The 15,688-nt window shown below is 39.5% G+C and overlaps 1 protein-coding gene across 3 annotated transcripts in view; it reads right to left on the bottom strand.

The window, feature by feature from the left end:
- DPYS (dihydropyrimidinase) overlaps positions 1–15,688 on the bottom strand; it is an 86,567-nt gene that overhangs the window by 38,798 nt on the left and 32,081 nt on the right. For all 3 annotated transcript variants that reach the window (XR_498654.3, XR_012093739.1, XM_008001327.3), the window contains exons 5-7: positions 9,785–9,941; positions 8,204–8,345; positions 4,464–4,606 (exon numbers count right to left, since the gene is read on the bottom strand). Coding sequence is in view for 1 of the 3 variants with exons in the window: in XM_008001327.3 (XP_007999518.3) it covers positions 4,464–4,606; positions 8,204–8,345; positions 9,785–9,941 (442 nt within the window). In the remaining 2 variants the exon portion in view is untranslated. The remainder of the gene's footprint in view (positions 1–4,463; positions 4,607–8,203; positions 8,346–9,784; positions 9,942–15,688) is intronic.

A 15,688-nucleotide genomic window follows, 5' to 3' on the forward strand; every position in this document is an offset into this window, starting at 1 on the left:
ATGGTGACTTCCTTCCAGAAAATACAACATGGAAAGGGGTGGGGAAAACAGCTGTATGGTGGAGAAACCTGGAAAATACCACCTCAGCCAGTTCATCCAGGTAAATACCAGTAGTGGTAAGTCGTGCTCACAGTATGTCTTTTGATACGATGTGATGACAATGGTTCTTTACTTCTGTGATCTTCCTCCCCCAAACCCACACCAGAGGCTTATAATGAGAAAAATATCAGGAAAATCACAACAGAGGCCATTCTACAAAATACCTGATCGATATTCCTCAAAACTGTCAAGGTCATCAAAAACAAAGTCAGAGAAATTGTCACAAGTCAGGGGAGCCTAAGGACACATGACCACTAAATGCAATATTGGATCCCAGAAGGGGAAAAAGGCAAAAACTAAGGAAATATGATAAAGTATAGCTTCTAGTTAATAATAACATATCAGTATTGGTTCATTAATTGTGACAAGTGTACCATACTAATGTGAGATAATAATAGTGGCAACCAGCTATGGGGTACAAGGAACTGTCTTGTACTATCTTTGCAACTTTTCTGTAAATCTAAAATATTCTAAAATAAAACATTTATTTTAAAAAATGGAACTAGACCTCAAGAATATTAATGAGAAAGAAAAGGAAGACAGATTGTGGTACAGGATTGTAAGTGGGTTTGCGGGATTCAGTAGAACTCAGGCTGCAAGGTGAGAAGAGGCAGACGGTGACGATGGTAGGGATAGTGTCTAAGGACAGTGGAAAGCTATGGATGATTCATGGACAGTTAGAAAAGTCTAAAAATATTATTGCACTTCAGAAAGGTCCTAGTTGAGGTCATCAGCATAAATTTTGGTTGGGAACAGCCAGCCCAGATGAGCAACTTTCTCATAACAACCAGGCCAAGAATAGAGAAAGCTGGTGCTATGATCGACCCAGATAAGGGCTCAGCATACAGTTTCTGCAACAACCTCTCTCCCTTAATGTGAATGACAACAAACGTGTTTTCTCCTTGAATTCTTCCAGATTCATTATTCTATGAAGCCTCCTCTTCAACAGCCCCCTTCTCTCCTTTTCCCCACATTCTGCAACTGAAAAAAATGAATAATGATAGTGCAAAACTATTCTAATGATGGTTTAGAGGAATGTTAAATTAAAGGATTAAAGAAGCAAGATATAGAATAAGTCAAATATGTCAAAGAAATCCTAAGGAGGCTCAATCAATTCAATATACCCTGAGATTTTTCTGCTTTTCAAAAAAACGATAAAACAAGAAAAGAAAAACAAAAAGGTCACCAGCTTTTTAAAAGGATCTGGAGTCAGAGAAATAGAACCCCATGGTTCATCTGCCTTCCGATCACCACAGGCAAAATAGCTGAGAACACCTAAGAATGAAAATGTCCTGCAAAGAATGAAACTAGTCAAACTAGAAAAACAGAAAATAACCATAATAATATATGTCTTGTCTTTGTGTAACACGTTCTTAGTTGACAAAGCATTTTCACATGTATCTCATGTGATTCTAACCAAAACTTTATGAGGTAGGCATAACAATTCTCAATGATCTCATTTTACACACGAGAGAGTGGATTTTCAGAGACTTTAAATGGCCTTTGATGGGTCTGGGATCAGAACCTACACATTAGGCTCTGGGGCTATGCTGGTTTTCCTTATGTCTGGCACCGAGGTGTACACAATTAGCACACACAGATAAAGAAGCTTCATGCTAGTAAGATAATGCAGAATATGTATCTTTCTCCCAAAAGACACATCTACAAAAACATTAATATTTAATTTTCTGTTATCATTATTGTGGTAAATATATTTGATCATTAATGTGATAAATAATGTCCTTCATAAAGTGAAGGATGGAAATCATACAAAAAATGTGAAAGAACTTACAAGAGAAAGCGATGGAAAGAAATGTAAAAACATAGCTTTTTAGTTTGACCTTAAGTTAGTTATTCTTAGACTAGAAATGAGGGAAATTAAGCAGGTAATATATATAGACCTTTAAAAAAAATCTACACATCTGGATCATTATGTGCTATTCTGAAACAACTGAATAGGAAAAGAAGGGTAAGACAATGTTATAGAAATCAGTAGCAAAACTTGTGAGAAAGCAGTCTAAATTTATATAGTCTAAAAACATGACTCAAAGAGACATAATCGCAGCCTATAAATATCCTCCAAGCAGCAATATGTGGTAAATAAAGTGAATTATTCACAACCTTGGGTTCAGGTCATCTCTCTTTGTCCAGTTGTCTAGGGAAGACAGCGTTCTACCCCTGAGTTGGTGTCATCCCTAGAAATTAAAACGGCAGACAAGGGCTCACCAGGCTGGGCCCTGTTGGAGATACTCAGGTGGAGGATTCAAAAGAAGAAGCACATCGAATGGCCTCCTGAGATTCTCCATATTATTAAGAATTAGACTGGAGAGTCTCACCACACAATAAAATGTTTTCATTTTTTCCCTCACCTTTGATAAAGAATTACAGAGAATGAAATCAAATCCAAAAATGCTTTTAGTTATTGGCCCACGTGATTGGAAGACAAAATGGAATATGAAAAATCAAGAACATTATAAAGTGCTCTGCTTTGCTATCAGCAGACAGCATGGTACTGAATCTCATGAAAAATCATCCAAGTTTATGAAGTCGAAGTCACTAGGTCGGGGTTCTCATAGCAAACCTGTCACTTACGCTGTTGCACAGCTCCAGTTTTCTCCTTGTCATAAGGTAATCAGTAGTTGTCTCTCCTGGTAAAATCACATTTAAGACACCAAAACATTTTAAAAACCCACTGAGAGCTGTGACATACAGATTATTACTGATGATTAACATTAGTATGATGTTCCCTGATGTTATGCTTCAAAAACATCATTTTTCACAAATATTTCTTTCACAGAATAGTTTTCTCCCTTTTGAAAATTTCTAGGTTTTCAGATTAAAGCTCACGATCTCCTTAAGCCACAAGTTATTTCAAAAGGTCTGCCTGAGCCCAGCCCTTGAAGCAGCCTAAATGGTTTGAATTACAGCCAAGATGGCCCTGGGCAGGCCCCTGCTGGGTGTACAGCAGCCCTCTGTAGAGTGATACTTTAAATATCAGGAGTTCTCTAAACACAGCATGCTCATTTCAGCCACAGAGCAATGAAAAGCCAAGCAATATTTTTTCCATTGCCTTTCCAAGCACAATTTTTCTAGCCTTGTAGAGAAGCTACCTACATTTGGTTTTGCTTGTCTTCATTTTGCATGTAACTATTTTGTATGCAACCAGATATTTAGTCCTTAAATGGGCAATAGTTCCTTATTAACATAAGAAAGACCTTGAACCATGTCTTGTTGTTATCTTAAGATATTTATGTAAATAAGATGTGTATACCACCCTTTAGGGCATTGCATGGATCTTAACCAGCGATGAGGTGATATGCTGAAGTGTTTAACTGAAGGCTGCTTGCTTACTATGACTACGGCCTGCCAGCCACGTGAACTGGTCCCTGAGTGCGAAGAGTGGGTGCCCAGAGAGTGTCAAGTGGAAAAAAACAAGGATTTTCTGTAGGAATATCTGCGGCTTGTTTTTAGGCTTACAGTGATGGTACCTTAGTGCTTCAAATGATCATCGTTTTCCCAAAGGTAACCCAGGAGCACTTCAATTGAAGCTGGGCCTTTGTGACAATATTAGCCCAAGAAACTGTAGACTTTTTTTTCTTACTACAATAAAAACCCAATAGACTTTAAATAAATGCCTGTACAAGGAGGCAGAAGTCCACGTGAGCGCACATACATACAGACTATTAAAGCATTTAATGGGATTTTCTCCACTACAACTGCAAAGTTCATGAAAAACACAAATCAGGCTGCAGGTGTTGCCTGTGCTAACGTCCTATAAGGAGACAATAACAGAGCTCCAGCCTCTATTGACTGCTTTCATGAGTTGATGGAATTTGCCAGACCTGCAATATTAACATAGAATTATGGAAATTGGAAACAAAAAGCTGGAATCTACTAGGAATGACAGGCTGAAGATGAACTCAACTGGAAAATTTGGCTAACTGAAAGTGACATCCTTTGTGCTGGAATTTTTCTATCTGAAAGCTTTAAAAAGGCTGTAATTATTTTGAGTTTTCAATTCAACCCTTTTCAAACTAAGCCTTTTATTTCCTTCGTCACTCTGTACCTTTCTTCCATGTGAACTCAGGCATTTGCCAGGCACTGAAATGGTAAATTCATATTGGTTTTATATACAGATCCATTGTCAGAGAATGCAACACAATTTCTGCCTCCTCTATGCCAAGAAAAACAAAGGAATATTTGCACATCAAAACCTTTATCTTGTGTACAGGCTCAAAGTACCTGAGCACAGCTAAAGAAGTCATCTAAGGAGAAATGGCTGATTAATGCCAAAGCATTATTTCTTTGCAAGTTAGTGTATTTTCTCCACGATGAAGCCAAGGAATGCAAGAACTTAGACTTACCTTGTGGCTTTTGGGTCCCAAATAACAATGTCAGCATCTGATCCTACAGCTATTCTTCCTTTTCTTGGATAGAGGTTAAAGACTTTGGCTGCATTTGTGCTGGTAACTGCCACAAATCTGTTTTCATCCATTTTACCACTGTGCTGTAAAGCAATTCAAAGAGTCATTCTAATGATCAAATACTAGAAAGTATCCTATCAATAAAACAAGACATGCATCTCTTAAACAAACAGAACTACACCTAATTTCTTATATCGTGGAGCATCTGAGGATGCTGATAAGTATTAAACAGTCATAATGCTAATGATGGAGATGATGGGGTAACATATGGAAGTCTGAAGATGACTTTTCAAAAACCCCATTAATTAGCATCCACACTAATTCTTCCCATTCATCCTAGAATCACAAAAATTGGTATAGGTGACAGCTAGATTTTGGTAATGGTATTTTTGATTCTCATTTAAAGTTTGACAATACCACATTTATGATCTGGCTTATTTATTACAGATCTAAGATTTATGAGATAATCATGTAGACATTAGAAAGAATATTATAGAGTGAGAATAGGTGATAATTTTTTTTTTTTTTTTTTTTTTGAGACGGAATTTCACTGTCATTGCCCAGGCTGGAGGGCCATGGTGCGATCTTGGCTCACTGCAACCTCCATCTCCCAGGTTCAAGTGATTCTCCTGCCTCAGCCTCCCAAGTAGCTGGGATTACAGGCATGCGCCACCATACCTGGCTAATTTTTTGTATTTAGTAGAGATGGGTTTCACCATGCTGGTCTCCAACTCCTGACCACAGGTGATCCACCCTCCTTGGCCTCCCAAAGTGTTGGGATTATAGGCATGAGCCACCACACCTGGCTGAAAACATTTTTAAATCAGTTGGCAATGCTTTTATTATTTTTTAAAGAATATTATAGAGTAAGGATAGGGGCCAACACTTCTGAAACAGGTGACAATGCTTTTTTTTCATTTTTTGTTTTGAGACATGGTCTCACTCTGTTGCCCAGGCTGGAATGCAGTGGCGTGATCATGGCTCACTGCAGCTTTAACCTCCCTTGGCTCAGGTGATCCTCCCCCTTCTGCCTCCCAAGCATTAGGTTGGTGCAAAAGTAATCGCAGTTTTGCCATCACTTTTAATGGCAAAAACTGCAATTACTTTTGCACCAACCTAATAGCTGGGACTACATGGTATGGTATGCCTCACCATGCCTGGCTAATTTTTTGTAGAGATGGGGTTTCACCATGTTACCCAGGCTGATCCAGAACTGTAATCCTAACACTTCAGGAGGCCGAGGCAATCCACCTGCCTTAGCCTCCCCAAAGTGTTAGGATTACAGGCATAAGCCACCACACCCAGATGCAATCCTTTTGAAAACATAAAAAAATCAACTCAAGAGGTTCAATTTTATGCAATTGAAGTTTTGCATGAACCAACAATTATGGATAGTCTATTGCAAGAGATTTTAATATGGACAGAATTCAGAGGGATGTGGCTCCTCTAAAATAAAATTTAAAAGTGTTAGGGGTTTATCCCTATTTACATGGTAAGAGGGTACTTAAGGTTTATTTAATTACCAAAGAGTGCTTGCCTTAAAAATCACTAAGAACCATGCCCTGAAAGTAATATTTCCATAAGTAAACCATACTAATGTTTCATAAAATGACATGGTTTTCTATATATTATGAAGAACTATTCAGTCACTGTAAAGCCATTTATATACCAGGGAACTATATGGATGATGAAAACCTGCTATAATAAAGATATTCATTGTAATAACAGAAGTTCAAGTGGAAGGTTGAACTGTTATCAAGAAAATCTGAGTGAAGAGAAGTCGTCGGGGATGGTTAGAGTTGGGGTGGAGGAAGAGGGGGTAAGGAAAATAATCAGCAGAAGATGGGGCTATAGAGATGTTTTGAAGATCTAATTGTAAGTTAATGATTCAACTATCATCCACTGAGTAATGGAGACAAGTAAGGGGTTTTTAAGAGAACAATAGCACAAACAGAACTTTATTTTTGAATGAGAACTCCCATTCGAAACCTATCCTCCCTCTATAATACTGTAAAAATAATAATAAAAGCATTGTCAGCTGTTCTCAGTACAGAACAAGAGTTCTTGTACTGGAGTAAAGAATACATTGTAGCAAGTGAGACCCTAGAGATGGGGACCAGCTGTGAGATTACTGCAAAGGTCCAAACAAAATATGAGCCTCCAACTAGAATGGCAGCAATGAAGAAAGAAATAAGGAGACGCTTTGGAAATAAAATTGACAAGACTTGGTGAATAATTCATTAGAGTTAGAAGTAGGTGGTATGTGTAGGGTAAAGGCAAATGAAGAGGATTCTGAAGTGTGAGATGTAATTAATGTGTCATTCGAGGGAGGCATCCTAGGAGATGGGTGAGAAGGGCATGACACTGGGGACCAGAAATCTAACCAGGCAAGTCCCCTCTGCTGGTCTTCACAGCTCCACATGTCATGTCAACTGGCTGGACAAGTTAACACACAGACATTTAGTCATGTGATTTTTCTCCATCCTTAGGGAAAAATTTTCTAGTCATGAGCATTTACATTTTGTTTCCAGACTTTAAATTATTACTTTTGTGACTTCATACAGCAATTTAAAAATATGATATCCAAGGGTCCTTTAGGAAGTGACATCAGGCTGGGCATGGTAGCTCACACCTGTCAATCCCAACACTTTGGGAGGCCGAGGCGGGTGGATCACTTGAGGTCAGGAATTTGAAACCAGCCTGGCCAACATGGTGAAACCCCCTCTCTATTAAAAATACAAAAATTTGCTGGTCATGGTGGCGCACATCTGTAATCCCAGCTACTTGGGAGGCTGAGGCAGGAGAATCACTTGAACCTGGGAGTCAGAGGTTACAGTGAGCTGAGAACACACCACTGCACTCCAGCCTGGCAACAGAGTGAGACTCCATCAAAAAAAAACAAAAAAACAAAAAAAACCCAACTGACATCGACAAAGATTTCATGACAAGGAGGTATAAGCATAATGAATACCTTTCGTGTATTTGTGTGTGTGTGTGTGTGATGGAGTCTCACTCTGTTGCCCCAGGTTGAAGTGCAACGGTGCCATCTTGACTCACCGCAACCTCTGCCTCACGAATTGAAGCGATTCTCCTGTCTCAGCCTCCTGAGTAGCTGGGATTACAGGCACGTGCCACCATGCCCGGCTAACTTTCATATTTTTAGTAGAGACGGGGTTTCACCGTGTTAGCAGGTTGATCTTGAACTCCTGACCTCAAGTGATCCACCCGCCTTGGCCTACCAAAGTGCTGGGATTAAAGGCGTGAGCCACCGCACCCAACCCGTTTGTGTATTTTTTATCATTTCAAGTATTTGTGCCAATGACACATGAGGCATTGGAATTCAAGAGCATGAGAAACCAAGCAGAAGGGCTATGCCTTTTCAGAGAATTCAAGAATAACCCCCTTTGTATGCAATCTTAATTCATCTCCTAATGTCTCTGCAAAATGGTGCGATGCATCCTCTAAACTAAAATAAACTATGCAGAGAAGATTATTTCTTTGCTGATGCTATACTGAGGGATGGAATGGTGGCGGAGGTGATAGTACTGCATTCCTCGTATCCTCCCTAGTAAAAACAATCAAAAAGTTTGTTTATGAAAATTTGTGCCACTCTGGTCCTCAAATGGGCAGGATCCTGGGTGAAGAACTAGGCAAAGCAAGGCTGGAATGTTTGAACCCACCACGCCTTTTTCCCATATTACTGACATCCGATCTTCAACACCATTCACCCCATTGGGGATCTTGGTAAAATCATCCTTCCCAAGAGCTTTCTGGCAGGTGTTGAAAGTGCAGTTATCAGTCCCTGTTGTGGTTAGATCATCACTGTAAAAGAAAAAAACATGAGAGTGATGGGGTGAGTATACAGAACACGTTAGGAGGAAACTGCCATAACCTTTACTAATCTCCTGGCTCCCTTCTCAATTGAAGTCAGAAAAATGCAATGGAGGATGAACAGTTTTTTCAAGAACATATTTCATCCGTCTCCTGTCTCTATTCTAGGAAGCACCTTCAGACGACGCACTGATAGGAAGCGTGGTGCAAGACAGGTTAGGAAACCTGGCTTCTAAGCTCAGCTCCGTCACTTACTAGCTCTGTGATATGAGCTTGTCCGAGACTCTGTTTCTCATCTAGAAATGAATAGTTATATGTACTTGATGAAGATAACTTCAGAATCACCAGCAAATATGTAACAGAAAACTCCTTGTGAGCAGAATACTCCACAAAGGCATCACCATGGTGATCCTCATGAATGGAGGGCAGGTCCTCTGGGGCAGTCCCGAGCCACACGGCCCACTGGAATGAACAGAGGGTGAGATTGTCTGAGGATGCTGATATTAACAGGGACAGGAATCCTGCTTTGACTCGTGAGTAATCTTGCGGATGTTGAATCATGAAGGAGGAAGGAAGCTGTAAAGAACAGGTAAGTAAACTCTTGTAAGGTCTGTCATGAAAAACTCTTAGCTTGAGACTGAGTATCTGTGAATGGGGAGTGTCGGGATGTCCATGAATGGTAGAATTTTCTTTTTTCTTTTCTTTTTCTTTTTTTCTTTTTTTTGAGACAGAGTCTTGCTGTGTCACCCAGGTTGGAGTGCAGTGGCACTATCTCTGCTCACTGCAACCTCTGCCTCCTGGGTTCAAGTGATTCTCATGCCTCAGCCTCCCAAGTAACTGGGATTACAGTCATGAGCCACCATGCCTGGCCAATTTTTGTATTTTTAGTAGAGATGGGGATTTGCCATGTTCACCAGGCTGATCTCAAACTCCTGGCCTCATGTGATCCGCCCACTTCAGCCTCCCAAAGTGCTGGGATTACAGGCATGAGCCACTGCATCTGGCCCAAGAATAGTAGAATTTTCAAGAAAAATGATCATACTTTCCCAGAAAGTCACAGGGTCACCTACACAACAACCTAGTTCCCAGATTATATCAGCATAGAAAAAAATTCAACAATATTCTGATAAAAAGTAAAGCGTAATGAAGAGCCCTGGGTTTAGGCAACAAGAGATGAAAAAAGTCAGAAAAGAGTAAAGTTTCAGTGAAAGTGATCTGATTTCTGTGAGTCTAGGAAAGGCTTTAGCAACATATCATAGCATAACTAAGTCGATGTTTTTTGTTCTGCAGGTGAGGGTACCCAGGGCCTGTCAGGTCAAGTAGAAGAGAATACTGGGAGGTTAATGGAAGGTCCGGATGGGAGGACGAGCTCCCCTCCACCCAAACCTTCTTTTGGCAATACACTTCCCAGTCATCTGCAAAATGATTACTTAGCCAGTAGATTCATGAGGAAGTCGGGTGTTGAGGGGTCTGGTCGCAAAGGTGGACCCATGACATGGTGGGCGGCATGGTGCCATTCTTTATTCCAGTAGTGTGTGCCATCTGTGCCAAGACTGGCCGCTATGGGTTCGCCATAGACCACCTTCCCTGGAAAGATGAAAAGAAGCATTCATCACTTTATTCTTAAGAGGACCATATGACAAACACATAAATATTAATCTTTTCTGCCCTAGCAGAGGGTAATAGCTACAGTTTAGCAGAATCCCAAACTATAATTTACTTTTGTGGACAGGATTTAAAAATCCATGATGAACGTAAATATGAATGAGAAACAAACCTCTGTAAGTGCAAGCTATTCATATTTTAGATCCATTTTTACGACCATATAACTTAGCAAAAGCTGGCCGGTACAAGAGCCGTTCTAATGAAACCTTCTCCAAAACCCTACCAGATAAATGCTATTGTTATCTCCATCAAAGGATGAGAATAAAGCTATGGAGTAATAACTTCTCCACTCCATACGTACACTCCACTTACATACACTCCATGTGGTGTGGAGATGGAAGAATTTGAACCCAGGCATATTGACTCCAGTGGTCCTAACTTTTATGCTTTATTACCCTGATGACAGATAATTATTAGTTAGGTCATATGGAATTCAACCACAGCATATTTCTGCTGCAAATCAATTGATAATCTTTTCATACCCTTGAAAAAAAGAACTCCTCAAAAAACTTGTATTAAATGAAAGAACACTCAGATAATAAATTCTTAGCCAGAAATGCATATTTAAAAAATCATGCAAATGAGGCCATCAAAAAAAGCGTACAATGTTAGAAAAGTTAATAGTGCACAGTGAATTTGAATTTAAAATCAATCAGAATCCTATCTCTGATTAGCATTTGTCAGAATAATAGTTCTGCTGGCATCAACCTGATCATACTCAGGCAATCATTAAGGAGAGTGCACAGTAGAGAGATGCTGGCATACCAGATTAGTTCACTCTGGTTCATTAGATGCTGAGTTTTACTTAAAATCCTGATATATGACTGAAATTAACAGATTTCCTCAGAGAGTACTGACAATAGATGGCCACCAGTTGCCTGAGTCATATCAAATTGGAACACAGCACCCTATTATTTAATAGATCCTTCTCCAAACTAGCCATCTTCCACTAGCTAGGTTAGGAATTTGGAAAACCATGAAAGCAAGGCTTACTGAAGCCTAAGAACTTCAATTCTTAAGTAACCAATTATCAATAAAAGTTATCCCCCAGGGACTCAGCCGTAGCTAAGTTACTTTGCTTCCGTGCCGTACCCTACTAGATGAATCTCGTCCCCATTTGGATTCTTACTGCCCTATCCCCAGAAAAGGAGAAACACCATTAGCAATTCTTTCTAAATATAGAATAAGCAGCAATCGTTTTCAGTGAATGAAGAAGTAATGTACTATCTACGGGAGAACTGGGAAGATGGACGCGATATTTTATTTGCAAATATGAAGAGACCTTCCTATTCCAAGGGAACGTCTTACAGATGCTTGGACAAGGAAAACTCAGAGACTTGATCTGCAATCACTTTACAAGTTGCTGACTGAGGATTTTCCATGGTGCTTTATCATCGAGGAAAGATCCTTATCACATGTTCTATTCAATCACTTGGCCCATCAAGGTGATATGGGAATATGGTTCCAAAAGTCCTACAATTTTAACAGCACTCAGGAAAAATTAAAAGTGTCAGCATCTACCGAGAGTCTGCCAGGACTGTTTTGAAACCAGATGACAGGTAATTTCCTTGGAAGGGCTTAGCTCCTTTAAAATGTGACAGGCCACTTTAGTATATACAGCAAGCTCTTCGTTAACTGGGCTATTTTCTACTTTCTCCTCATTTGGTATCTGTTAATATCCAAAATAAAATTTAAAAAGCAAAAATTCCTAACTGCATATTCTCTCTATTTTCTATTTCATTATTCCTAAGGCATTTTCAAAGGACTAAAAAGCATACAAGAACTAAAAAGGGGAAGGAAAACAGGAGGCCTGGATAATCCATAAATTGGATACTCAAACTGGATAATTCAGCATAATTATGGGTTCTGTTAGATTTGGGCTAAAAATAAAATAACAATAAAAACAGCTAACACATGCATACCATTCTATAGTTTGCAAGGCTCCCAAATACAATCTCATTTGACCTTCATAGTTGCCTTCATGCTGGTTTGACAGATGAAGAAATTGATGCTCAATGAGATTAATGTGCCCAGCACACACTGGCACTAAGTGGTACAGCCAGAATTAGAGTCATAGTATTATAATATCATATCATATGCACCATGTTACTAGGAAAAGTGCCATTTTTTATTTCTTGGGAAAGAGCATGTATTTCTAAATATTTAAGTCAACCACAGGCTATTTATGGATGTGGCTGAGCATTTTTCCAATCTTACTTACTGGTTTCATTTACTACACTTAGTTGGTTGGCAGTGAAGAGTGCTCTATCTGTCTTGAGCCTGGTACTATCCTGATTACATTCACAACTGGAGGGTTTCAACAACTCTTAGGAGATAGGAACATCTTCATCATTAATCTCCTCCCACTGTCTTAGCAAGCTTCACATTAGGTTGTATCTTGTCTACCCATAGATGTTCTCTCCTTAGTTCTCCATTTTTTGACTCAAACCCAAACAAAGAAAAGCCTCTGCCCTTTATGATGTAACCTCCCACTTAAAGGAGTTTCACCATTTGAGAGATATTCAAGATTTCCCAGTAATGAGCAGGTCAAACCTATCCAAACTCTCCACTGACCAGACGACCCATTTATTAGATGACGGTGTTAGAGCAGATGTTAACACCTTGTCTGGATCTGCCAGCAATGCTTCCTATTGAGTCCTGAGATCTGCTAGAGAAGGTTGAAAGATGCAGAGAAAAAGCATAGGCATCCAGGAGAAAAGCCCTGGCCAGTAAATAGGAGGCCAAACATATTTATAGAAATCAGTCTTCCTAGCCAAAAGGATAGAGCCAAACTTTCCTGAACTTTATTTTGATTCCAAACATTACATTTACAAAGGAAGAAAAGAATTGAGAAGGAAAATACGTAGAAGCAGCTTGGTAGAATGGATCACACAGATTTAGGTTCAAATCCTGCTTTTGCTACTTTTTAGCTAGTGACATTGTATGAGGTATCATTGCTCTTAGTCTGTTTTTCTCATCTGTGAAATGGGATCACAATGTCCCTCTAGTGTGGCAATTTTGTGAAGGTCAAATAAATTGATGTTTATGAAAGTACCCAGAATCTTCCTGGGACCCTGGAGACATTCCATGTTATGGGCTGAATTGTGTCCTCTGTACAAATCCACATGTTGAAGTCCTAACCCCTGGTACCTCAGAATGTAACTGTATTTGGAAAAAGGATCTTTACGGAGGTAGTGAATTTAAAGTGAGGTCATTAGGGTGGGCTCTAATTCAATAAGACTGTGGTTCTTATCCGAAGAGGAAATTTGGACACATACAGGGGAAAATAACGTGAAGACACAGGAAGAAGATGGCCATCTACAAGCCAAGGAGAAAAGCCTGGAACACATCCTTCCTCCACAGCTCTCAGAAGGAGCCAACCCTGCTCAACCCTGTTGTCACCTTGGTTTTGGATTTCAAAACTCCAGAACTGTGAGAAAATAAATTCCTGTTGTTTAAGCGGCCCAGTCTATAACACTTTGTTACAGCAGCCATAGAAAACTCATACACTCCACAAATGTTAGTTTCCTGATAGCCACACAATTCTATTTTTTTAATGGCCAGCTTTTAACTGCTATGCAATTTGATGTAATGTAAATCATCTTGTTCTAAATTTAAAGGACAATGGAGTGTTCTGATGTTCATATGCAAGAAAGAAGAAAGGCAGCCTGGCCAACATGGTGAAACCCTATCTCTACTAAAAATACAAAAAATTATCCAGGTATGGTGGTGTACACCTATAGTCCCAGCTACTTGGGAGGCTGAGGCATGAGAATCACTTGAACCCAAAAGGTAGAGGTTGCAGTGAGCCAAGGTCATGCCACTGAACTCCAGCCTGGGCAACAGAGTGAGACTCTTTTTCCAAAATAAAAAAAAGAGAAGAAAGGAAACTTGAGACTCAAAATCACCTTGACCCAGTGGCACATTGATTCTGCCTACAGGACTAGTGCCTAAGCATCAGTTCATTGCACGCGAGTAAATGAAACTTGGTGTATTCTTGTTCAACACTGCCAAGCAGCACTCAGCGTGACAACTTGGGAAGAGAGGGGCCACTGTGTGGATTTTTCTCCCCATCCTTTAAAACACAAGAGGAATATACGGGAGTTTACATAAAGAGTTTACATAAAATGGAAAATAGGAATACCAAAGCCTCTGTTGACAAAAAGAGTCAAACTCTGTAAAATACTTGAAGAGACTTATTCTAAGGCAAATATGAGTAACCAATGGCCTATGATACAGCCCTCAGGAGATCCTGAGAACATGTGCCCAAGGTGGCTGGGACACAGTCTAGTTTTATACATTTTAAGGAGACATGAGACATCAATCAAATACATGTAAGTATACATTGTTCTGGTCCAGAAAGGCAGGACAGCTCAAAGTGGGGGCTTCCTGGTTATAGGTAGATGTAAAAATTTTGTGATTGTCAATTGGTTGAAAAAGTTATTATCAATAGAAAGAAATGTTTGGATTATGATAAGGGGCTATGGAAACCAAAGTTTTATCATGCAGATGAAGCCTCCAGGTAGCAGGCTTCAGAGAGAACAGATTGTAAATGCTTTTTATTAGACTTAAGGTCTGTGTTGATGTTAAATGCTGGTCAGCTTTTCCTGAATTCCAAAAGGGAGGACATAATGAGGCATGTCCAACCCTCCCTTCCCAGCATGGCCTGAACCAGTTTTTCAGGTTAACTTTGGAACACCCTGACTGAGAGGAGAGGTCCATTCAGATGGTTAAGGGGTCTTAGAATTTTATTTTTGGTTTACACCTCTTTGCAAGAGAACTTTTTATTTTACAAAGATACGCCTATTAAGTAAAACTTTCTATTATAAGCAAAACTAAAACCAAACGAAATCAAATCAAGTAAACCACAATCAAATATACAAACACATTAAACAACCACAATCTAGCCCAGTTTACTGTGAGGTGCTTGAGATCTGAAATTGTCTTAATCATCTTAGCAAAGCTAATGCCTAGAGCACAGTACCTAGCATGCGCTCGGCATCCAAGAACTTTGTTATTTATGAAAAACATAAAGAAAATATTTGTTCAGTTCAAATGAGCATCATATTTTTACCCTAAAGACAGGAACATGGATATAAAATAGAGGTAAACTTTATTAAGACAAGCTAAAACAAGTTTAACTGTAAACCAAAACAACAGCAAATCAGTGCATTGACAATTTCAGTCATAAATGGGAAACAAATAATGCCAGATACATAGCAAGTGGGGCATCAAGTTAAATTGCTGTGAGAAATTGCCACCATTCTAAACAAATCACAGAGAGGTAGTGAATTCATGAGCCTACAGGTTCTACTGGGAAGTACGAAGGTGAAGTGAACAAAGTATTTCCTAAAAAGTCATTAAAGATCCCATATGCCAATACTGTGGCAGAAAAAGAACATGTATAGCTACTCAGACCAAAATTTAAAAAGGGTCTCTGAAGCCAATGACACACATTGACACATACATTCTTCGGACAAAAACTAGACTGTAGTGGGTGATAGAAGTCAGAGGCTGGCAGACTGGACTGTCCACATGAAACACAATGACAGCTTGTTTGTCCAACTTCACACTTGGGCTATGGAGCAAGGGAGACAAACTCTGCTTCTGGAAGAAAAGGATAATGCTTTAGGGAGAAACCCCTGATTCCCTTGCCTCATCTTTGCAAA

The sequence above is a fragment of the Chlorocebus sabaeus genome, chromosome 8 (genome assembly GCF_047675955.1).
Source record: "Chlorocebus sabaeus isolate Y175 chromosome 8, mChlSab1.0.hap1, whole genome shotgun sequence".
Taxonomy (NCBI): domain Eukaryota; kingdom Metazoa; phylum Chordata; class Mammalia; order Primates; family Cercopithecidae; genus Chlorocebus; species Chlorocebus sabaeus.